At 33.2% G+C, this 27,241-nt stretch overlaps 1 protein-coding gene across 2 annotated transcripts in view; it reads left to right on the top strand.

The window, feature by feature from the left end:
* The window catches only part of LOC149795764 (uncharacterized), a 67,599-nt gene that overhangs the window by 22,947 nt on the left and 17,411 nt on the right, over positions 1 to 27,241 (top strand). For both annotated transcript variants that reach the window (XM_089965675.1, XM_089965674.1), the window contains exons 7-13: positions 110 to 227; positions 1,551 to 1,639; positions 5,031 to 5,148; positions 11,429 to 11,517; positions 16,431 to 16,545; positions 19,437 to 19,525; positions 25,711 to 25,826. In XM_089965675.1, the coding sequence (XP_089821801.1) occupies positions 110 to 227; positions 1,551 to 1,639; positions 5,031 to 5,148; positions 11,429 to 11,517; positions 16,431 to 16,545; positions 19,437 to 19,525; positions 25,711 to 25,826 (734 nt within the window). The remainder of the gene's footprint in view (positions 1 to 109; positions 228 to 1,550; positions 1,640 to 5,030; positions 5,149 to 11,428; positions 11,518 to 16,430; positions 16,546 to 19,436; positions 19,526 to 25,710; positions 25,827 to 27,241) is intronic.

Genomic DNA, 27,241 nt, shown 5'->3' with positions numbered 1-27,241 from the left:
TTAAAAACCTTTCATTTAATTCTGAAGAAATTTGACATGAATAAATCTGGTAATAGTGCTGTTAAAAATGAAAATTATGTTGATAAATTGATTTTTTTTCTGTAAAAAGGGACTTTCCAAGATAAACCTGGAGCTTCAAATTGTACCCCATGTGAGCTAGGAACATTTCAGAATGAAACAGGAAGCACAACTGGCTGTAACAATTGTCCAGAAGGGACTTATTGCAAGTAGGTGCAATTCTACCCGTATATTGGAATACGATGTCCATATGTCTAGAGAACTATGTTGATTCTAACTGAGTACACCTAATGTTGACCTCTGACCATTTGATTTGGATGTGCAACATTAGCTAATACAGAGAGTTCAGGTGAGATGGTCAGAGGTCAAGATTAGATTCTCAGATCTCCTCAGATCTTTGTGTTAAGGTGCCACCAAATACTATTACATGCATATTTATGTACTATATACCTCAGATCAAAACTTGACATTAGACTGTAATGTATTGCCTGTTATCCATATATAAACTTGACATTAGGCTGTAATGTATTGCCTGTTATCCATATATAAACTTGACATTAGTCTGAAATGTCTTGCCTGTTATCCATATATAAAGTTGAGAATAGACTGTAATGTATTGCCTGTTATCCATATATAAACTTGACATTAGTCTGTAATGTATTGCCTGTTATCCATATTTAATGTTGACAGTAGACTGTAATGTACCCTTTGATAGCCATAGATAAAATTGACATTTGACTCTCATGTATTGTCTATTAGTCATACTAATTGTGGCAAGCATTGTGTCAAAAACTTGTAGAGTACAAGAAAAAGAAACTGTATATTTTCTTAACATTTTCCATTTTTTAAAATGTTTCAGATTTTTAAATTTTCAAATTTGACAACCCAGAAATGATTGTTCCATTTGAAAATGCTGATAATTGTCTCCAAGATGAATGGTTCAAGTCCACTTTAAAATCCTGTTCAAATATTTGATTTCTAGATTCAGGTCAGGTCAATAAATTTAGAGACATATTTATCTAAATAAACTGTTGATTAATATCACATAATTATCTAAAGTATATATCATGATGGCCATTCATTTTAGCATTTGTCAATTGTTCAGAATGGATACTATACAGTGAATAGTTTGTTTTGTTTTTGTGCATTTGTAAAATGGGCTACATATTTGATTTTAATTGTCAGAAAAAAAATTAATGCATAAGAAAAACAATATGCAAAATCCAGGAATCACAAATTAAAAATTGCTGTTTTCCAAATTTTTATTGAAGAATAATATAAAGAAAATACATTTGTAAAAATTACCTCATCTTAGTAACTACTTTGTTTTACATAGAATTCTTCAGTTTTCCTAAATAAACAGTGCTGAAATAAAATCACACTAAGAACCAACCCCCTTAAAATATATCAATCTGTATGGAACATAAACTGTCATTTTTTTTTCAAGAAGGATCATAATGAAAACAAATGTTAATATTTGCTTAGAAATGCTTCCTTGAGTCTGGAGTATGCTGTCAAAATTTCCCTTTCAGTAAAACCAAATGTGAGATATGTGATAGATGCCCAGCAGGTTACTATAGCAACACAACAGGAACTGTGAATTGTCAGTCCTGCAGCAAAGGTAATACTTATTTCTTTATTTTCCTCAAACAATACCAGTATTCCTTGTATAAGATTTGGAGAGAACTACATGTGGATTTTGAATTCATATTTTCAACCAAAATTGACTATAGATGAGTAGTCATAGAACATGACCATTCAAGTCCAGATTATTTATTTTTGATCCATCTATATTTGCTTAAAAGCCTGGTCCAAGTGTATGCAGCATAGACCCCAGATAAATGATCACATAATGCACCTGCAGATCATGGTCTGTTTAATTATGGGTACATGATTAAGCTTGCCAGTAGCTTCCCAGGGGTTGGTGATTCTTTCTCCACCAAATATATCACCTGCCATGTGCTGAAAAAGGCATTAAATGCACAAAACAAAGCTATGTTGTTTGTTCTAATGTTTTTAGTCCCAATGAACTGCATATACCCAGATCTGCTAGTACATCATTTGCAGGAAGGGGGGAGCAGGGGGCATGTCCAGATATATTCATATTCTGTCTCTAAGCCACTATTACTCAAAAGATTTGAAGATGATGCAAATGTGTTAGGGGCCAGAGATCTGGCATTTTTTCCAGTAACGGGGTGTAACTCATTCCACGTCTTACCAATTCTTGTAATTTATTAATGTCAAGTAATGTATTCAAGGTAGAATTCAAGTATTGATGTAAAAAAATTTTTTATATATAATAGGCACACTCTATCAGAGTCCCTGTAGTTACATTTTAATACATGACAGAGAATGCATATCCACTGGGGTAATAACTGAAGTACTATATAGATGGAATTTAGGCACCAGTTGCTCTGTACATGGGGACATCCATCTTATCCAACTTCCACCTGGGTGGGCAGATGACTTTTAATGCTTCTGCTTCTAAAAACAAGCATGGAAGGGCTGGATTTGTTAGGCAGTGCTTCTAATATATTATTATTGGCTAAGTATTAAAGAAGATACATATTTTATTCCAAAACTTTATTCCCTTATCAAGTTCTAATCTCCTTCTATCAGGTGTGGAATTCAGTGCAGTTAGCATATCATTGCACATATGCATTCATATTCCCTATTATATCGAAGTAGATTCAGCACTGTTATAATTCAGTGTCTTACACTATCAAGTATGTAATAAGTAAGGCCCATGTCACCTCACTTGGTGCTCAGCATTAAGAGGTTAGTGTTAGGACTGGTCAGCCTAGCATCAGGATAATGTGACTGGGTGGGATATGATGCCACATGTCTGTGGCATGATGCCCCAGTGCTAGACATCCCTGTAAACTGCTACACTGCAAACATTGTATCAGTATGACTGAAAAATTATTAAAGCTAAGTGAAAATCACACACATACACACACACATACACATACACACACACATGGTCTAGTGGTAAGAGTGACCGCCTCTTATACAGGAGGTTGCGGGTTGGAACCCCAGCCGAGTAATACCAAGGACTTATAAAAATGGTACTGGCAGCTGTCTCGCTTGGTGATCAACATTAAGAGGTTAGTGTTAGAACTGGTTTTCCTGGTGCCAGGATAATGTGATAGGGTGAGACATGATGCTACGTGTCTACAGCATGATTCCCCAGTGCTAGGCATCACTATAATGTGTTACACTGCAGACATTGTAGCAATATGACTGAACAATCACAGAGACACACATTCTTGGCAAACAGAATATTTTCATGGACAGTCTGTCAAGGATGGGCAAGAAAATCTTTACAGAATGATCTTTGCACCAATCCATAGCAGATTCCCTGCTAAAACCCTGAGGGACAGAATTGATGGACTCATTTGTGACAAGTCTAAACAACAAGCTCCCTTTTTATATTTCACCATTCCCTAGCCAGGGGGTCTGGGCAGTGTTTGTTTTCTGCCTGATGTGGGATCATCTGTTCATTTGTGCCTTTTCACTCTTCAGGGAGGTGCTTCACAAAGTAAGGAACTCCTCTGCTCAGCTTATTTTGATAACCCCCCTGTAGCCCCCAACAATCATGGTTTAATAATCTTCTAAACCTGCTGGTTGACCTTTCCAAGAAATTACCCCAGACAACTTTCTGTTACAGTACAGGAACTGTCTTCTACAGAAGAGGCAACAAAGTTTCCATGTGTGTCTGATATCAAATGATTTCTCTTCCATTTCAAAGTTTCTAGCAAAGTTGCCAAGTGCATCATTCAGTCCAGGGGATGATCAGTGCCTAAGTTATATGATGCTGAGTGGAGAATCGTTTATGATTGATGTAGTAGGAAATGTATCAGTCCTAGCTGTACCTCTTTGAGCATAGTCTTCTTCACTTCATTTTTGAGGAGAAACAATGCTTGGTTTCCACTATTAAGGGCAGCTCTATGCAACACACTCAAATTCTTGAAGCTTCTAGAATCTTACACTCAAGACTGTTTCTTGCTTTCCTTAGCATCTGTGAGATGAAGGAGCAAGCCTCATCCCCTTTCCATGGAGCAAGTCACATCCCCTTTCCATGGAGCAGCCTCATTCCCTTTCCATGGAGCAAGTCTCGTCCCCTTTCCATGGAGCAGCCTCATCCCCTTTCCATGGAGCAAGTCTTAGGTTTAAGGTTCACTGGAAATTATGAGTCATTTTCTCTCCTTTTACCACCAGGTGTTTTTGCAACAAAAAAAAAAAACATCTTTCATAAGTTGCTCGATTTCTTATTCATTTCCCACCATCTGAGTCAAATCTGTGCTGGGGATGATCAAGATAGACTTTTATGTCCATTTAGGGCTGTATGTTTTTATTTGACAGCTTATAAGGGGAGAAAAAAGTTTAGGAAGCATCTCTTCCTCTTCCTTAAGGGCTCTGCTGATATTTCAGTTTCCACCATTTCAAGATGGATTACAATAACTATCAAGAGACTTATTGTCCCTTACCAAGAGGGACTGTTCGTTTATGAAAATAGAGTCCATGAGGTTATGAGCCTTTGCTACATCATGGGCCTATTTCATTCATGGCTGACAGATGTAATGAAAGCCATGTTTTGACAATCTCACACTACTTTCTCCTCCATTTATCATCGATTGTTGGCTCACCAAAGTGAACCAATATTGTTTATAGGCTGATTGTCATGGCTCAAAAAGTGGCCCATAACAAATTTGGCACGTATGTGCAAAAGTGATGGGATTTAAAATGTACTGAAGTTTCAGTTATTTTGCATGGTTTCATTTTATTCTCTATGCAGTAGCCAGAAAATGTTTGATCAACCCAAATACAAATTATGCCAGTCCACTTTTCTTTCAACTGACACTAATCCATACACTGATAAGACTGCCTATGAATGACTTTTCAAAAACCTTTCAATTAATTCTGAAGAAATTTGACAAGAAAAAATCTGGGAGCAGTTCCATTCAAATGAAAATTATGTTGATAAATGGATTTTTTTTTCTCTGTCAAAGGGACTTTCCAAGATGACATTGGAGCTTCAAATTGTACTTCGTGTATGCTAGGAACATTTCAGAATGAGACAGGAAGCACCAGTGGCTGTTACAATTGTACTGAAGGGACTTATTGCAAGTAGGTGCATTTATACCCATATGTTCGAATATGATGTCCATATGTCTAGAGAACTATGTTGCATTATAACCAAGGATACTTATTCTTGACCTTTGACCACTTGATCTGGATGTGCAACGTTAGCTAATACAGAAGTTCAGAGGTCAGAGGTCAAGGTTAGGTTCTAAGATGCCCTCAGATCTTTTGTGCTAAAGTGCCATTAAATACTACTGCATTCATATATAAGTGTGTATACCTCAGATTAAAACTTGACATTAGATTGTCATGTATTGTCTGTTTAGCCATATATAAACTTAACATTTGACTCACATGTATCCATTGTTAGCCTTATATAAAGTTGACATTTGACTCCCATGTATCCTTTGTTAGCCATATATAAACTCTGACAGCAGAGTTCAGGTATAAAGAAACTGTGCTTCCTTTAAATTTTTCCAATGGACATGGTTAAATAATGGTTGGCTCCCAAATTAGCAATAAACTAAAGTATTTGTATGAGTATTTGTTATGGTTATGCCATATCCACTGTATAACAACCATAACCTATGTAGACATGATATAATGAGATAGTGTGAAACTGAAAGTTAATTATGCTCCCAATTAATTAGACCTGTGTTCAGTCATAAACTTGAATTGAGCCAGATTTCCATCTCTTTGAATGCCTCAAAAACCTCACAAACTAACATCACATTCAAGAACATTTTAGTTTTTGATAGAAGATACTTTTTTTAACCATCTAACACACATCCAGATTTCATGTTCTTGTTTGTAGCAGAAAAATGAAGGCAAACTGGGAAACTTATTCCATCTGTCATTTTCGTCACTACACAGTTTTAGGGTTTTGACTTCATAGTAACACAAAATGCCATTTTATGTTTCTTTAAACAAAATTAATGTTCAAATGCCAATTTCTGTTTGTATGGGTGATCATATATTTTTGTCTATTGCTGGTTGTATTTTGAGGCATTCTTTAGCCAAATCATAATTAGAATATTTGGATGAGAGATACTAAATGATAATTAGACTATTTGGATGAGAGATGCTAAATCATAAATAGAATATTTGGATGAGAGATGGTAAATCATAATTAGAATATTTGGATGAGATACTAAATGATAATTAGACTATTTGGATGAGAGATACTAAATCGTGATTAGGATATTTGGATGAGAGATACTAAATGATAATTAGAATATTTGGATGAGAGATTCTAAATCATAATTAGACTATTTGGATGAGAGATGCTAAATCATAATTAGACTATTTGGATGAGAGATGGTAAATCATAATTAGAATATTTGGATGAGATACTAAATGATAATTAGAATATCTGGATGAGAGATTCTAAATCATAATTAGACTATTTGGATGAGAGATGCTAAATCATAAATAGAATATTTGGATGAGAGATGGTAAATCATAATTAGAATATTTGGATGAGATACTAAATGATAATTAGAATATCTGGATGAGAGATACTAAATGATAATTAGACTATTTGGATGAGAGATGCTAAATCATACTTAGAATATTTGGATGAGAGATACTAAATGATAATTGGAATATTTGGATGAGAGATACTAAATGATAATTAGAAAATTTGGATGAGAGATACTAAATGATAATTAGAATATTTGGATGAGAGATACTAAATGATAATTAGAATATTTGGATGACAGATACTAAATGACAATTAGAATATTTGGATGACAGATACTAAATGATAATTAGAATATTTGGATGAGAGATACTCAATCGTGATTAGAATATTTGGATGAGAGATACTAAATGATAATTAGAATATTTGGATGAGAGATACTAAATCATGATTAGACTATTTGGATGAGAGATGCTAAATCATAAATAGAATATTTGGATGAGAGATGGTAAATCATAATTAGAATATTTGGATGAGATACTAAATGATAATTAGAATATCTGGATGAGAGATACTAAATGATAATTAGACTATTTGGATGAGAGATGCTAAATGATAATTAGAATATCTGGATGAGAGATGCTAAATCATACTTAGAATATTTGGATGAGAGATACTAAATGATAATTGGAATATTTGGATGAGAGATACTAAATGATAATTAGAAAATTTGGATGAGAGATACTAAATGATAATTAGAATATTTGGATGAGAGATACTAAATGATAATTAGAATATTTGGATGACAGATACTAAATGATGATTAGAATATTTGGATGACAGATACTAAATGATAATTAGAATATTTGGATGAGAGATACTAAATCGTGATTAGAATATTTGGATGAGAGATACTAAATGATAATTAGAATATTTGGATGAGAGATACTAAATGATAATTGGAATATTTGGATGACAGATACTAAATGATAATTAGACTATTTGGATGAGAGATACTAAATCCTAATTAGAATATTTGGATGAGAGATGCTAAATGATAATTAGAATATCTGGATGAGAGATACTAGATCATAATTAGAATATTTGGATGGGAGGTGCTAAATTATAATCAGAATATTTGGACGAGAGATACTAAATTATAATTAGAATATTTGGATGAGAGATACTAAATCATGATTAGAATATTTGGATGAGAGATACTAAATTATAATTAGAATATTTGGATGAGAGATACTAAATCATGATTAGAATATTTGGATGAGAGATACTAAATGATAATTAGAATATTTGAATGAGATACTAAATCATAATTAGAATATTTGGATGAGAGATACTAAATCATGATTAGAATATTTTGATGAGAGATACTAAATGATAATTAGAATATTTTGTTGAGAGATGCTAAATGATAATTAGAATATCTGGATGAGAGATACTAGATCATAATTAGAATATTTGGATGAGAGATACTAAATCATAATTAGAATATTTGAATGAGATACTAAATCATAATTAGAATATTTGGATGAGATATACTAAATCATGATTAGAATATTTTGATGAGAGATGCTAAATCATAATTAGAATATTTTGATGAGAGATGCTAAATGATAATTAGAATATCTGGATGAGAGATACTAGATCATAATTAGAATATTTGGATGGGAGGTGCTAAATTATAATTAGAACATTTGGATGAGAGATACTAAATCATTATTAGAATATTTGGATGAGAGAAGCTAAATCATAATTAGAATATTTGGTTGAGAGATACTAAATGATAATTAGAATATTTGGATGAGAGATGTAGATGAGGTGCATTGAGGTGTGATGTTCACAGCAATTTAAAAGAAAATGAAGCAGCTTATGATATGATGCCATTGTTGACTAAAATGGTTAGTTAAAAAGGAATGATGTAAAATCTCCATGTATGTTTATATTACCTGATTATATCAAGTTGCACTTGTAATTTATGTTCTGCTCTTCTATGATTTTGACTGCTTCAGTGGCCTAGTGGTTAGAGCATCTGCCTCGGATGCAGCAGGTCATGGGTTCAAACCCTGGCATAGTCATACCAAAGACTTATAAAAAAGGTACCAACAGCTGCCTTGCTAGGCGCTCAGCATTAAGAGGTTAGTGGTCGGCCTGGTGTCAGGATAATATGACTCGGCGGGACTTGATGCAACATGTCTGCGGCATAATGCCACAGTGCTAGACATCACTGTAAACTGCCACACTGCAGACATTGTAGTGATATAGCTAAAAAACAATTTAAAGCTATGTTAAAAATCCATATCACACACTCTTCTTTGATTTCAAATATATTGGCATTTGGCGCTTGTTCAGACAGGATCATAAAATAAATATTAATGAGAAGCACACAATAAAGTTATGAAATCAGCACTGAATCCAGTATAACAAAAATTATTTTGGTTCATTGCTTTAAATTTGGGGTACTTGTATTTAAGGCTTGCTTTTATGTTTAATTTTTTTTTGGGGGGGGTGATTTTTCGGAGTTTCTTTAGAGCCTGCATATTTTTGTTTCTTTCTACTGTAAGAATTTTTTTCAACTAATACAATGGATATAATAAGTTCAAGAATAATTCAATTAATACAAGGGAGATAATTGGTTCAAGACTAAGTCAACTAATACAGTTGGTATCAAAGGTTTAAGAATAAGTCAACTAATACAAGGGAGATAATAGGTTTAAGAATAATTAAACTAATACAAGGGATATAACAGGTTTAAGAAACATTCAACTAATACAATGGATATAACAGGTTTAAGAAACATTCAACTAATACAATGGATATAATTGGTTTAAGAATAATTCAGCTAATACAAGGGAGATAATAGTTTCCTATCACTTTTATATATCAGAGCAAGAATACTTTTTCAGAGCATTTGAGAGCCAGCTTTTTGGATAACTTCAGACTGGTCAAGTGACAGTAATGATGTTGATGAAATAATTGTGGGATAAGGAGTGGGTGGCATACACATTGGAACAAATACATTTGTAATAATCTGTTTACTGTTTGGTTTTTATTTTCCTTCTCTTTATTCTGGAGTCACATATTATATAAAATGAGACATTGTGCCTGTCCACTCATTGTCTTCACAATGAATATAATCAGAAACACAAGTGCATAGCTTGCCATATGCAGTACAGCTAATGTACTCTCTCACTTCCATAAAATCATAAAATATGTCAAAATTTGTGATCATTGATCAGTGTAAGGAATAATTTTATGGAATAGGCAATAAAATAAAGTATGATACTTAAAACTGCTTTGATCTCTGACATTCTGAACATTTGGGATTAGTACACTGTAGCAAGTTACAGCTATTTTGGGATTGATACACTGTAGCAAGTTATGGCTATTTTGGGATTGATACACTAGCAAGTAATGGCTATTTTGGGATTGATACACTGTAGCAAGTTATGGCTATTTTGGGATTGATACACTGTAGCAAGTTATGGCTATTTTGGGATTGATACACTAGCAAGTTATGACTATTTTGGGATTGATACACTGTATCAAGTTATGGCTATTTTGGGATTGATACATTGTAGCAAGTTACAGCTATTTTGGGATTTATACACTGTAGCAAGTTATGTCTGTTTTGCTTCTGCACAAAAGATGTGCAGCTTTTGGGTGTTTGTTTATAATAAAGAAATACCCACATAACTTTTTAAATGAAAATGGAAATAGGTGTCTAAGGTAATCATCCATACTTCATATAAATATATTGATCATTTATACAATGTTTCAAATGAAAAATGCATATTTCTACATAATATCATTGACTATTAGGCATACCGTGTGCAAATGCAGAATTTTAGATGTATCTCTTTTGACAGTCAGCGTCATAAGAGCAAGTTAGCCATACTATGTGAAATCTATGAAAATAGGTTCCATGAGAGAGGAGGAAACCATCTGCTTTTTAATAGTGCATTCTCTTTATTAAAAGCAATCCCAAATAAGAATTAAATACATATATTTTGAGATGAGGGTGGGACCTCTTTTATTTATACAAGTTTTATGCAAATCTGGTTATGGGCCAAAATTGGCTCTTATTGAACCTTGACCTTTAAAATGTTTCAAATTAAAATTTTCCAAATTCACAACTTTAAAAGAAGGTAATTTTTCCTTTTGCAAATCCTGAGAATTTTTTCCAAGCTGAATGGTTTTAGATCCTTTTTCGAGTATTAGTTCCCAGACCCATGGCATCTCCATAAATTTAGGGGTAAATTTATCAAAATAAACTACTGATTTATTAGTATAACTATCTAAAATTCATAAGATAGTGTACTTATCTTATATGTGTACTTATATATATATATATATATATATATATATATATATATATATATATATATATATATATATAATATGATGGTAGTTCATTTAAGTATTTGTCAGTTGATCAGAATGGGTACAAATCATATAGAATTGATCACATGTATATACAGTGAATAGTTTTCTTGTTTTGTATGTGTAAAATGGGTTACATGTTTTGTTTTACTTTCTTGAGAACATTTCATGCTTAAGAAAAACAATATGTTAGAATCCAGAAATCACAAAGTAAAACTTGTTTTGTTTTTTCATTTTTATTGAATTTTACTCTAAAGTCTTCAAAAATACCTTGTCTGTTTTACATATAATTTTCCTAAATAAAGAGTGCTGAAATTAAACCATGCCTTTGATAAATTTGCACAAATTTCCTTACACCATAAAAAAAATCCATATTACCCACGTATATGTGTATAGAATGTAAAATGTCATTTTATTTCAAGAATGAATATTATGAAAATAAATGTTAATATCTGTTTTAAAATGTTTCCTTAATTTTGGAATATACTATAGAAATTTTCCTTTCAGTAAAACCAAATGTGAGATATGTGACAGATGCCCAGCAGGTTACTATAGCAACACAACAGGAACTGTAAATTGTCAGTCCTGCAGCAAAGGTAATACTTACTGCTTTATTTCCTCAAACAATACAAGGATAGGATCTGGAGAGAATTACATTGAGATTTTGAAACCATATTTTCAACCAAAATGTGGCTACAGATTAGCAGTCAAAGAACATGACCAACTTAGTCTGGGTTTTGTTCCTTACAGACTTGCTTAAAAGTCAGGTCTAACTGCAAGCAGCAGAGATTGTTCATATGCCATTGCATGGAAATTAGGGTCTATTTTGTTTGTTCTAATAATTAGTACCAACAAACTGCATACTCAGATCTGCTGGCACATCATTTGAAGGGGTGGGGGATATATAGGCATATCCATATTCAATCTCTAAGCCACTATCTCTCAAAAGATTTGAAGCTGCTTCACATATATCAGGGGGGCCCCAGAGGGCTGAGTGGTCTAAAGCACTCTCTGTTATGTATCACTGCCATCTCACCTCTGTCTGCGTGGGTTCGAGTCTCGGATTCGGCTAATGTGGGTACGTGAGAAAGCTTGCCAGTAGCTTCTCGTGAGTCGGTAGTTCTTATCAGGGTTTTCCCAGGTTCTTCCTCCACCATTAATACTGGCCACCATGTATAGCCTATCGTGTGCTGAAAAATGGCGTTAAACCTACAACAACAACAACATATATCAGGGGCCAGAGATATGGCCTTTTAAAGTTTAAGGGTATGTAATTCCCTCCACATCTTGCCTATTCTCCTAATATATTATTATCAGGTAATGTATTTAAGGAAGAATTCAAGTCCAGAAGTAAAATGTGTGTTTTTGATTGTACTTACCCAGTCATAATGTAGGTACACTCTCTCAGACTCCCTGTAGTTACATTTTAATACATGACAGAGAATGCATATCTACTTGGGTAATAACTGAAGTACTGTATATATGGAATTTAGGCACCAGTTGCTCTGTACATGGGGACATCCATCTTATTCGACTTCCACCTTGTGGGCAGATGACTCTTAGTGTTTTTGCTTCAAAAAACAAGCATGGAAGGGCGGGAATTGTGAGGCAGTGGGTGTGATCCTAATTTGTTCCAAAAATGTATTCCATTGTCAAATTCAAATCATCTTCAGTATGGTGTGGAATTCAGTGCAGTTAACATATCAGAATACTTATTATATCTAATGAGATTTACCATTGTTATAATCTAGTGTCTTGCACTATTAAACATACAATAATTAGGGCCCCACATCATTTTGTGGAAACTTTATACTAAGCACCTTTTCCAGCCATCTTTTCATCTGTTCAGATTGTCTTGTTAGTACTAATTCTGCAGACATTATGCATAATTGGATGCCATTTTTTGATAGGTGAATTGCCTGTTACCTGTATCTGTGAGGTTTCATCTTTCCAGGTTCATATTTATTGAGTTATTTCCCTTTTTCTGTCAGTTTTGTCTGCTGCAGTAGATGTTTGTAATCATCATAGATGAGGAACTGTTGAACATATTCTGATGCAGTTTGCTGTGCATATTGCCTTATTGACTGGCATGTGCCTTTAATGGGTTTGATCTTGTCACCTCAGTTCTGGATAGAGGTACAACCTGTGGCAATTAACTTAATGTCTTCATGTGTAATATTGCTTGCAGCTGTCATAACTTAGGAAACCAGTGAGGATATTCTGATATAGAAGATCCGGATCTCAACCAGGCTTGGCATGTGGCTTCAGATTCATGAGCTCTTTAATGAATATGATTTTCAATACTCCATGATCTCATTTTCATGAGTTATGGCCCCAGATTGTCCAATGTCCCGATTTTGGTTTCCACCACTTAACTTTAGAAAGATTGCTTGGATTTCAGCCAGATATGTCACACATATTTATATTGTTGAGTCCTTTAATAGATTGATTTTCAGCATTCCACATTGTTATCTGCAGGAGTTATGACCCCTGTTTATCTGTTATCCTCTAGTTTTTGCACAGCAGGATTTCAGTCAAATGTGGCATGCAATTTTATAGTGATGAGATCTTGAATGAGGTTAATTTTAACTGAAAATACACTGTAGTACTGGGTGTCTGACACTGCTAGGTCAAGGAACTCTAAAGTCCAGTTGGCAGGTGGTCTCTTTAGTGCAGGTGGCAGTTGATTAGCTTGCTGATGTTTTCCATGCACAAGTACTAACATTTACCCAAGTTTTTTAATTAATTGTGTAAGCAGCTGATTTTTTGGAGAGATATTATTTTTACATGCTAACTGAGAATGAGACAGTAATGTACTCTCTTTCACATTGAAAATCTTTATGAAGACAAATCTTTTAAACAATGTTTTAGCTAACCCAGTCAAGAATTTCACATCATCTGGTTGTCAGGCTATGGGATTTGCTCAGCTCTGCATTTCTTTTCTTTGTTTTGTTCAATATAATCATTTTTGTTGTCATCTTAATTCTTGGAGAGCCAGTATGAAAATTCTACATTTTAGCATTGGGCCATAATAATAATAATAATAATAATAATTATAATGATAGCAGATATTCGTGTAAAGTATCAGAGAATACTTTCATCTGTCAGAATTGTCACAAAGATTTGCATATGTTCGTAAAATACAACAGAAGAATATATTTCAAGTTTGTAACTGCTAGTGATAGATGAAGATTTCACAGAACCGTTGCTTGGACACATCTAGCTGTAGACTTTACAATTAAGTTGCAAGAATACTCATAAATATGCAATCAGTTTATAGAAGGTTTTATGATGTCAGTATGATAGACAGAATTGCTTTGTAGCCTTAAAATGTTTTTGTCAAAAAACATAGCCAGAAATAAATAAATAATTGAATAATGACCTATGTTAAAGGCATTTTAAAGTTAATCAAGTCATTTTACAACATTCCATAATTTGTCTTAAGTTAGTGTGACTTTTGGGCTTAAATGTGGTTTTAACACATATTATCCATCCTTACACAATCAGATTGTGGCATTTTCCTCTGTTATTACATTTAATCATTTCTACATTTAAATGACTCATTGGGACATGCTTTCTTGGCAAAATGTTGAAAATAGTTCACTCTGCATCCTTTTACCTCCAATTTGTTCAGCATAATTTTTTCCATGCTTCACCAGGAAAAAGCTACTGTATGCTTATTTCAAGCATGGTCTCCTGTGAATTTTGTTTCATTTTTCCATGGTTGGTATGATTTAAAATATATCTGCAAAGTATATTTAAAATCTGGATGTAAGAAATACATAAAATATTGGAGAAAAAACAAACAGTAGATACAGTTTTGTTAAAATGTCTCATTCAAAGCAAAAACTCCTGTTATTACCTTTGTAAATTCCAAGTGAGGATCATATTACAATGATGCCTTTAGTTTGGGATGCTGACTTTTTGGCTTGCATTGGTTTCATCAGTCATCAAAGGATATGGCATATTGTCTACTTTCTGTTGCTAAAAACTGAATGTATTTCTCTTAATCTCATCTGGCATGCCAACATTGAAAGGCAAGTCAAGTTATGTAAAGTGACATAACCCAAATTCAAATCCTGAGAGGAAATGATTTGTCATAGTGGTTATCTCTCATGGTGTCATTTGGCGACTTCTATCACTTAGAACAATACTGAATCATTTCAACAGAAAATGCTTATCAAAGTAATTATTTTAATATTTATTAATTTTTTTAATTTAACTGTTGAGAGATAAAGAGAAAAGACCGAAAACAATTATAATTATGATTGTATGTATTTAGAGGAATATTGATATACGCTTACAATTAATTTCCAAAGTAATGTTAAGTCGTATCATCTGATCATTTCTTTTTTAAATGTTGTGACTATACTTATCCTATTCATTTTGTTAGTAAGATTCCTGCTTGTAGACTCTTATAAAGTAGCAGAGAGCCTCAGAGGAGACTAGATACATCTGTATTCTAACAGAGCTACCCTTCTTAAAGAAAGAATTATTATTATTATAGTATTACTATCCCTTTCATCCTGTTTAAATTATTATTACATGAACCCTCAAAGCCAAGAGTATTTTCTATACATGAATTACATTTTAACCCACTTGCTATAGAAGATCTTTGTTCAGATGTGAATATTTTCTGGATGTAAAGGGTTTGAATTCTTTTATACCTCATGATGAACTTTATGTAATAGTTTTATTAAAGATGGTGAACTTTATGTAATAACTTTATTAAGATGGTGAATTTTATGTAGTAACTTTATTAAAGATGGTGAACTTTATGAAATAACTTTATTAAAGATGGTGAACTTTATGTAATAACTTTATTATAGATGGTGAACTTATGTAATAACTTTATTTTGGATGATGAACTTTATGTAATAACTTTATTTTGGATGGTGAACTGGATATAATAACTTTATTATGGATAGTGAACTTTATGTAATAACTTTATTATAGATGGTGATTTTTATGTAATAACTTTTTTTTGGATGGTGAATTTTATGTAATAACTTTATTTATTTTGGATGGTGAACTGGATATAATAACTTTATTATGGATAGTGAACTTTATGTAATAACTTTATTATAGATGGTGATTTTTATGTAATAACTTTATTTTGGATGGTGAATTTTATGTAATAACTTTATTTATTTTGGATGGTGAACTGGATATAATAACTTTATTATGGATAGTGAACTTTATGTAATAACTTTATTTTGGATGGTGAACTGGATATAATAACTTCATTATGGATAGTGAACTTTATGTAATAACTTTATTATAGATGGTGATTTTTATGTAATAACTTTATTTTGGATGGTGAACTTCATGTAATAACTTTATTTTGGATGGTGAACTGGATATAATAACTTTTTTTATGGATAGTGAACTTTATGTAATAACTTTATTTTGGATGGTGAACTTCATGTAATAACTTTATTATAAATGGTGACATTATCAATTTATGTTTAGAAACTGTTGGTAAGGGCAAATTTATGTTTCATTGCAGGACAGTACTCAAATATGACAGGGGCATTGGAGTGTGAACAGTGCCCAGAAGGGACATACCAGCCAGATGTCAATGGGACCCAGTGTCATCCGTGTCAAATAGGGACTTATATAAAGTAAGTCCTGCTTATTGTGAAGTGCAAATTCGGCTCTCTTTGGTAATTTTCTAAAATAGAACTACTGACATGATTTCAGTAATGTTAACTTTTATCCCCACCAGTTTGAACCTATTCAGGCTCAGCTAGCATGGGTACGTGGGAAAGCCTGCCAGTAGCTTCTCGTGGGTTGGTGGTTCTTCCCTGGGTTTTCCAGGGTTCTTCCACCAGTTATACTGGCTGCCATATATAGCCTATCTTGTGCTGAAAAATGGCATTAAACCCTAGAACAACAACATTGAACCTATTCTGTAGGATGCACTAAGGTTGTCTTCATCCTTTTAAAACTTCAGAATATTATTGATATCATCGTTTGACCCCGAGTACATAAGTACACCCACCCACCCACCCACAAACACAAACACACACACATATATGTAACATTGACGTCTTTTAATGAATGAATTTTCAGGTACCAAATATCATTTTAAAAGTTTATTACTTAAGTAATTGTACCTGCTGATTATGTTTCACCAATGATAAACTGATGCTTGTTTATAAGCCCATTCTTTACTTATAATAAATCTCCCATGATTAATCCATGCTTGATGTTATGCCCATTGCTTGTTTATCATAAATTTCCCACAATAAATCCATGGTTGATTGTATCCTCATTCCCAGCAATTATCTATGATGATGAATCCATGCTTGATTATATCCCCATTCCTGTTATTATTCTGTGATGATAAATCCACGTTTGATTACATCCTCATTCCCAGGATTTATCTATGATATTGAATTTGTGCTTGATTATATCCTCATTCCCAGCATTTACCTATGTTGATGAATCCATGTTTAATTATATCCTCATTCCCAACATTTACCTATGTTGATGAATCCATGCTTAATTATATTATATTATTATACCTATGTTGATAAATCCATGCTTAATATATCCTCATTCCCAGCTTTTACCTATGTTGATGAATCCATGCTTAATTATATCCTCATTCCCAGCATTTACCTGTGTTGATGAATCCATGCTAGATTATATCCCCATTCCCAGCATTTATCTTTCATGATATATTTATGCTTAATTACAAGCCCTTTCTCTGCTTATTGTTAATCTCCCATGATTAACCCATACTTGATTAGAAGACCATACCATACATTGTCAACTTTGTTTTTGCAAAGTTTTACTTAAAAGCACTTTTTATGATGACAACCCTCCCCTCTCATTTCAAAAGGTTTCAAAGGCTGGCCTGCTGGGCTTTTAGGAGAAATACTGTAATATACGTAAGAGAAATACTGTAATATACGTAAGAGAAATACTGTAATATACGTAAGAGAAATACTGTAATATACATAAGAGAAATACTGTAATATATGTAAGAGAAATACTGTTAGCTCTAGTTGTCATAGACCAAGAGAATTATGGGATAGTCTGTCATCCATCATCTGTTCATCTGTTAGCACAAGTTTGGTAATGCTACACCTCAGAAACTACTTGAAGGATTGCCATGAAACTTTACACACACATTTATCCCATGGCCTAGTTTGTCCTAAAGAAATGGTACTGCTTGAACATCCTGTATACCACTACAGTGGCCATCTTCCTGAACAAAACGTCATATTTACATCGGGTTTTCATCAGAAGACTTCTTACTATGTCTGCTTGGTCCTAAATGGTCTGCTTGGTCCTAAATGGTCTGTTTGGTCCTAAATGGTCTGCTTGGTCCTAAACGAAAATGGTTTTAATCTGACTTCCAGTATTGCTACCACATTAGCTGTCTTGAACGTCTTGTTATCACTTCCCTTCCTAAATGGGTGATCATATCAAAATAGGGGCTGTCATTAGAAGACTTCGTAATGATATCTTGTTGGTTCTAAATTGACAATATGCTAATCTGATGTCCACTGTGGCCACCATAGCAAGCGTCTTTATAATATTAGTCAGATTGACATGGTGGCCAGCTTGAGAAAATTGTTATAGCTTCTCCTCTTAAATGGAAAGTCATTTTGACATGGGGTTTTTAGCGGAAGAGTTCTTACGGTGAATGGGTTGCCATTGAGGGTATCAACAGTTCCCTTGTGGGTGGGGTCACTGCGGCAGTGAAAATGAAAATAATGCAAACTGACCTTCATTGTAGCCATCTTGGTGGTTTTCTTGAAAATAGTGTTAGCTCTACATGACCCAAATTGATGGCCATATCAATATGGAATTTTCACCAATAGACTTCTTGTGATACCTAATTTTTTCTTAATTGAAAACAGTGTTAATCATACATTCGCTATGTCATGATGGATGTCTTGAAAATCCTGCCACTACTCACACTACTGACATAGGGGTTTTGCCAAAAGATTTCTGATAATGTCTTCTTGTTCATTAATGAAAATTGTGCCAATCTAGAATCCAATATGGCCATTACTACAACAATTAAAAGGAAGAAATGGTCTTATCTTGAATTGCTCTAAATTCTTTTTGGTATTTGTCTCTTTGAGAGACACTTGTTGATTCATGCCACCAGGTTTTGTCATTAAAATCAGTTTGCAAATATCTACTAGTAACACTGGTTTAACCCAATATCTTGCTGACTTGTTAAGACATGGTATATTTGTTTTCCATCAAAACTACAACCAAAGTTTGATTTAATTTGGGGTTTTTCTGTATTGTGTTGGTTCAGTTAGGGGTTATTTTTGTTGCCTATTTCATGTCCACAATGAGAAATATGTATTGTCTTTGTATATTTCCTACAACTGTGCTTTTTCCCCATCCTGATCCCCTTAAAAAACCAAAATTCATTTTTACCTTAGTTTCACTTCATAGAACTTTGGCCAGGTCCATAAAATATAATGTGGTATCAGTCTCATCCAAGGTCAGTAATTTAAATACTGTCTTACGTCTGTTTCAGTGTTAATGGAAGTGGTGGATGTCTCCCATGCTTTGCTGGTCATGAGGCCAGGTCACAAGGGTCTACAAACTGTACACTATGTGTTCCAGGTATCATTGCAAGATTTACATACATTTCTTTATACATATTGCAGAATTTCTGTTCTTGTTGTGATGGAAACTGCATTGTTGCTTTATTTTTTGTTTATACCTACACATGGTGTATTTATGCATTTTTATTATTACAGACATAATTAGAAACTGGTTTGCCATCACATATTCTACCAGAAGATCATGTTCTGTGTTGTTTGTTCTACTAATTGCGTCTAATAAACTGCAGAGACCCAGATCTGCTGGCATATTATATGATGGCTGATTTGGGTCTGTGCAATTTGCAGTTGGACCTGACTTATAATGACTATATATGGTATTTGTATTACAGTTTAACCAACTTTGGACAGTAAAAACCTGCCTTGAAAAAACATCGTTTTTGGAGGCCATCTCTCAGTTAAGTCCAGATTCTTAGTGCAATAGTCTGCATTCAAACATGAACCCATTTCATCGTTCCACACAATCTATGGAGATAAAGAGGTATTTATCTTGCAAAGTAGTTCCTCTTTTTTTTGGAGGAATGTGTCACTGTCATGAAGACCTTTTATGATGTAGCATTCCAATGTCAACGCAGTGAAAAGTAGTTCTGCAGTCTGGAGGCATGTGTCTCTGTCACAAAGACTTTGTGTGATGTAACATTTTTAATGTCATTACAGTGAAAAGTAGTTCTGCAGTCTGGAGGCATGTGTCTCTGTCACAAAGACTTTGTGTGATGTAACATTTTTAATGTCATTACAGTGAAAAGTAGTTCTGCAGTCTGGAGGCATGTGTCTCTGTCACAAAGACTTTGTGTGATGTAACATTTTTAACGTCATTACAGTGAAAAGTAGTTCTGCAATCTGGAGGCATGTGTCTCTGTCACAAAGACTTTGTGTGATGTAACATTTTTAATGTCATTACAGTGGAAAGTTGTTCCTCATTTTGGGGCATATGTCACTAACACAAAAACTTGGTATGATGTAACATTGCACTGTCATCACATTAGTGCACAGCCACTGGTTAAGCAAGACACTCACAGGCCATTGTACTATGTACCCAAAATTTGGTCAGTGTAAACAATCCAAATTGTGTTTTTATTTAGTTGGAATCAAAATAGTGGCTTGAAAAGGTATAACTAATTACAACATTATGGTTGTGGTTTATGAAATACTATGTTGATATACACGGGATAAATAATGTAACATGATTGTCATAAGAAAAGATATAATATTACGATTGACAGGAGGAGGCAGAGAGGGAGGATCAGTAGCTGCTGAACCAATGTTTTAAGTAGTTTTTCTTGTAAAATAGTTGTTTCTAGGAACCAATTTTAACTGTAAACATATAGTTAAATTAATTTGAAGAAAAACATTTTCTTTGTTAGTTATCCAAAGTAATACAGTAATGGCTCATCATCAAACAGCAAGAAAATCCTAATTGGTTGACATTAACAATAGATCAAGGTATGTAAAACTTGTATTGTGCCAGAAACCTTAAGCTTCTAGCTGAGCATGCAAGGACAACAGGATGACTGAATATCCATTTTATTTGGCTGTTATTTGTAAATAATGTAGGCAACCTTATTGCAAGCTGTGAACTAGAGTTGCAGTTAGGGTACTTTGACTCCCAGTTTATATTTTCTCTTTAGTGATAATAATTTTTTTGTTGGAAGAATGCATTGGTTTTATTTTGACAAAAACAATTTTATGGGAAGAATGCATAGGATGTATTTTAATAAAAACAATTTTTCATGGTTGATGTAAGACTTATGTACTGCCCAAAGCATTGCTAACTGTAACTGTTAGGGGTAGCAATTTTGTTCAGTATTAAGTCAACTAAACATTTTGGACTGGTCCCCTGTCTCATTAAATCTGAATGCCATATAAACCGCTATTGCTTGAGAGAACACTGGTTTTATATGTAAAAACATATGCAGATGCAGGGGAACCCCATTATTACACACTTCATTTTTTTTTAAAAATGAGATCAAACATGGTTGCATCATGGCTTCTGAGGTTTTATCTTAGATCTCCCTTATTTCATGATATTGCTTAAACCATCAGCCAAACTTAAAACAGATTACAATAGCTGAGTTAAGGGTCAGAAACCAATGGCTTACAGATCATAATAAATGTTGTTACAAAGCAATAATTTAATTTCAGTCAGCATATAGTTATCTTAACTTCAACTGATACATTAATTGGTAGGTAGTAAAATGATTACTAGTATGTCTGACTGACATTGTGTTTATTTTCTCTCCACACACACACACACACACACACACACACACGCACACACACACACTATTGTCGTTTGGTGCATAGTGAGGTCATTGGTTACAACCCCCCATATACCTTGTTATGGCAGGCCTCTCCTGTAATGGGAAATATATATTACATTTTTAGCATTGAGCAATGTCATCAAATGTTTTAAGATTTTATATTAGAGTTTTTGAAAGTATTTATAACCAACAGCTTATTTAATTTTGCGAGCTACTGTATACTTGCTTATAAGCCAGGTCCAGCTACAAACAATGATGACCCTGATCTGCTGTCACATATTGTGCTGTCAGATCAGGGTCCATGCTCTTTGTTCCACTGATTACTTCTAACAAACTGCATAGACTTGGATCTGCAGGTGCATCTTGCAACAGAAAAAAATGTGTCTATTGTTTGCAGTTGGACCCAACTTAAATGTGAGTATAAATGGTAAACATAGCATTCTGTAGATATTTCATATCACTGAAATGGGAGTATAAATGGTAAACATAGCATTCTGTAGATATTTCATATCACAGAAATGTGAGTATAAATGGTAAACATAGCATTCTGTACATATTTCATATCACTGAAATGGGAGTATAAATGGTAAACATAGCATTCTGTAGATTTTCATACCACTGAAATGGGAGTATAAATGGTAAACATAGCATTCTGTAGATATTTCATACCACTGAAATGGGAGTATAAATGGTAAACATAGCATTCTGTAGATATTTCATGCCACTGAAATGGGAGCATAAATAGTAAACATAGCATTCTGTAGATATTTCATACCACTGAAATGGGAGTATAAATGGTAAACATAGCATTCTGTAGATATTTCATACCACTGAAATGGGAGTATAAATGGTAAACATAGCATTCTGTAGATTTTCATACCACTGAAATGGGAGTATAAATGGTCAACATAGCATTCTGTAGATATTTCATATCTTTTAAATGTGAGTATAAATGGTAAACATAGCATTCTGTAGATATTTCATACCACTGAAATGGGAGTATAAATGGTAAACATAGCATTCTGTAGATATTTCATATCACTGAAATGGGAGTATAAATGGTAAACATAGCATTCTGTAGATATTTCATATCTTTTAAATGTGAGTATAAATGGTAAACATAGCATTCTGTAGATATTTCATACCACTGAAATGGGAGTATAAATGGTAAACATAGCATTCTGTAGATATTTCGTATCACTGAAATGGGAGTATAAATGGTAAACATAGCATTCTGTAGATATTTCATACCACTTAAATGGGAGTATAAATGGTAAACATAGCATTCTGTAGATATTTCATATCTTTTAAATGTGAGTATAAATGGTAAACATAGCATTCTGTAGATATTTCATATCACTGAAATGGGAGTATAAATGGTAAACATAGCATTCTGTACATATTTCATATCACTGAAATGGGAGTATAAATGGTAAACATAGCGTTCTGTAGATATTTCATATCACTGAAATGGGAGCATAAATGGTAAACATAGCATTCTGTAGATATTTCATACCACTGAAATGGGAGTATAAATGGTAAACATAGCATTCTGTAGATATTTCATACCACTTAAATGGGAGTATAAATGGTAAACATAGCATTCTGTAGATTTTCATATCTTTTAAATGGGAGCATAAATGGTAAACACAGCATTCTGTAGATATTTCATATCACTGAACTGGGAGTATAAATGGTAAACATAGCATTCTGTAGATTTTCATACCACTGAAATGGGAGTATAAATGGTAAACATAGCATTCTGTAGATATTTCATACCACTGAAATGGGAGTATAAATGGTAAACATAGCATTCTGTAGATATTTCATATCACTGAAATGGGAGTATAAATGGTAAACATAGCATTCTGTAGATATTTCATATCACTGAAATGGGAGTATAAATGGTAAACATAGCATTCTGTAGATATTTCATACCACTGAAATGGGAGCATAAATGGTAAACAGCATTCTGTAGATATTTCATACCACTGAAATGGGAGCATAAATGGTAAACATAGCATTCTGTAGATATTTCATATCACTGAAATGGGAGTATAAATGGTAAACATAGCATTCTGTAGATATTTCATACCACTGAAATGGGAGCATAAATGGTAAACATAGCATTCTGTAGATATTTCATACCACTGAAATGGGAGTATAAATGGTAAACATAGCATTCTGTAGATATTTCATACCACTTAAATGGGAGTATAAATGGTAAACATAGCATTCTGTAGATATTTCATATCACTTAAATAGGAGTATAAATGGTAAACAGCATTCTGTAGATATTTCATACCACTTAAATGGGAGTATAAATGGTAAACATAGCATTCTGTAGATATTTCATACCACTGAAATGGGAGTATAAATGGTAAATATAGCATTCTGTAGATATTTCATATTTTTTAAATGGGAGTATAAATGGTAAACATAGCATTCTGTAGATATTTTGTATCACTTAAATGTATAAATAGTAAGCATAGTGTTCTGTAGATATCTCTTTATCACTTCTTTGAACTTGGTCACAATCAGAAGATACCAAAATTCTTCCGACAGTGTTAACACATCTGTTTTCATGCACCATCTGCATTGTTTAACACTGTTCTAGTAAAAGTTGATTATATGTTAGATTTTTCAGATTCAACTAAGCGTGTATAGTGTTCCCTCATTTCATGCAGATAAAACGGTATTTATCTTACAAAGTGGTTATTGTAAGAGAATTCAAGCAAGGTGCTAGTAAATCTAACCATTATTTTAATTAGATATTTATTTATAATGCTTAAAAATAATGTATGAATCTTATAATTTACTTACACACAAAAGTCAAACATAGAATATAACAAAATGATGTACACAAAGTCCAATAATGAATGTAAGAATGATTATATAATTCCTAAATGGAACCATCAAAACACAGTGTTATGACTTTATATGATCTTAAACTATGTAGCAGAAAAGCAAAATCAACAAGTTTAGTAAAATTCAACAAATAATTAATTATCTTGGATAAAAAGTGAGAATTTGAAAAGAACTTACAGTATTGTGGATTAAATCCCAAATGGCCCTAAAAGTTCAATTACAAGTCCAAAAGCATGGAGTGTTTTGAATTAATTCCAGTGTTGAATGTGCTGATGTGTCAGTAGTCTTGGAGGAGTTAATGTGCCAAAAGTCTTGATGTATCACAGTCATATAATCCAGAATGCCTTTGAATGAATTCCAATGAATAATTTTTAAATAAATGATTCATTAAAGTGACATCAAATTAAACTAAATTCAAACAATTTAATTGCATCCATGTTATAAGAGGGGCAGCTTTACACATAGGGTCTCTCTGATGAGAAACCACTGTATACCATACCTGGGAGATACTATAGTGAACAACCACTATATACCATACCCATGTATTAAAAGTGACAGTGTTATACTGGGGTATTATAGTTAGGGACTACTGAATTCCACACCTTTGTTTTAAGAGCTTTGGTTTAGTGAGGGTCTGTATAATGACAGACTACTGTATACCATGCATGTGTTATAAGATGAACTGTTTTATACTGAGAGACATTACACTGAAAGACCACTATATACCATACCCATGTTTTAAAAGTGGCAGTGGTATACTTAGAGATATTATAGTTAGGGACTACTATATTCCATACCTTTTGTTTTAAGAGCTGTGGTTTAGTGAGAGTCTGTATAATGAGTAATAATGAAACCATAGACGACTTTGACATTATATTCAAAATTTTGTTATTTTTCAACAATAGTTGAAATTCATATGGGTTTGCAGGTAAGACATCACTTTATCATACTATACAGTATTCAGTTTTCAGACTTCCTACAGTTGCAGTTACTGTCATTGTTTCATTTAATTCACTTACCAGGAAAGATTTTTGTATGGAGAAAACATACTTTTCAGGGACATATAAAAGTGGAAATGATAGCAGTTTATGCCAGGTTTGTGCTGATGGTTGGTATCAGACTGATCCAGGTCAAAAAACATGTATAGAATGTCCCCAGGGATTCTACTGCCCTGTAAGTATAGACATTACACCCCATCACCAAAAGAAAAATCTGTATACATGAAAAGAATGTTATAAGAGTCTTGAGGCTGCATAGTAACAACGTTGAGAAAATTATGTTCAGTATTTATAGGTTACTGCATTTGTATGGGAAAATATGAACAAGTTTTTTGGGTGGAAATACTGCATGACCTTGGGAGTTCAGTATATCCATCCGACAAAATGAGTTCATATTTTCCCATACAAATGCAGTAACCTTTTTATTATATGCTCATTTTCTTATTCTACCTAAGGCTTAATTATGTAAACAAAAATACACTACATGAAACAAAGTAACTGAATGTATGCTGTATTCCAAACTAAATACACAAGCGCAGATTCATCATTGCACAACAGTATTATTAATGCGCACTTAACTCGTCCCAGATAAATTTGAACTTAGTCATGCACTAGACATACCTTTTGTAAGAAAATGGCGTTTTGATCTACTTAAAATTGTAATTTTGAGTCATATTGTGAATGAAAGTGCATTGCAACAACTTTTCCATTTGATCTGGAATGAATAGATTTTTGTATTTTTTTCGTTTCTATGAAATTTCGTGATTATGGACTGGATTTATGTGCCAATTCTACATGAAGTGCATTGAATTTCAGCGGCAATGGAACAGCATGTTGACATCTGCAAGTGTGTTTCTGTTCTGCCGTTGAATTTTTGAATTCATAATGTGGGGAAAATATGAAGTCATTCAATTTCAGTTATCAAAAAGATGCTATGGAATATGTTTACTTCATTTTGAGTGCAATAAGGAGGATGCAATTGCACTTGGAATATAGTCGAAATTACAGTACAATTTCGAAATGCATAATCAGGCTTGAGAACCTATGACATGGCTTATGTAATTTGGATTTGCAGAACTTAGAAAGTACATTTTGAAGAAATTCAGGATGTAAAACTGTAAGTATACTTTTTGCCATTCTTATTACCAGCGAAAGGAGACAGTTTATGCCTTGTAACTTCCATGTTATTTATAGGTACCCAGCAAATTTATGAAATTGGCATCTATTGCCAAAATCCAAAACATTGCATCAAAAACGTTAAAATGGAATGTAGCAAAGCAGCTGGTATGTGGCAGTCCACAAAACATCTGCTTTAGTTCAGATACAAATTTAATCAACAAAAACATAAAGCATCTGCAACACAAGTGTACATGATTTGTTTACAAAGTAGTTCCTAATACACCATTGGGCACACGTGATCTGCACACGGGTACAATATGAAGGTGTACAATATCGTAAAATACTGAACAATTCTGACAATGTAAAGTTAACAGAGAAAAAAATGAGCATATGATAAATCATTTTATGACTGGATTGTATAATTGGGTGTTGCCATAAATTTTGTATTTTTATATATTGTAATACAGGACA

This window comes from Sinohyriopsis cumingii, chromosome 7, assembly GCF_028554795.1.
Source record: "Sinohyriopsis cumingii isolate HCF-2022 chromosome 7, ASM2855479v2, whole genome shotgun sequence".
Taxonomy (NCBI): domain Eukaryota; kingdom Metazoa; phylum Mollusca; class Bivalvia; order Unionida; family Unionidae; genus Sinohyriopsis; species Sinohyriopsis cumingii.
The sequence above is the reverse complement of the archived record's forward strand: the minus strand, read 5'-3'. Positions and strand labels throughout refer to the sequence as shown.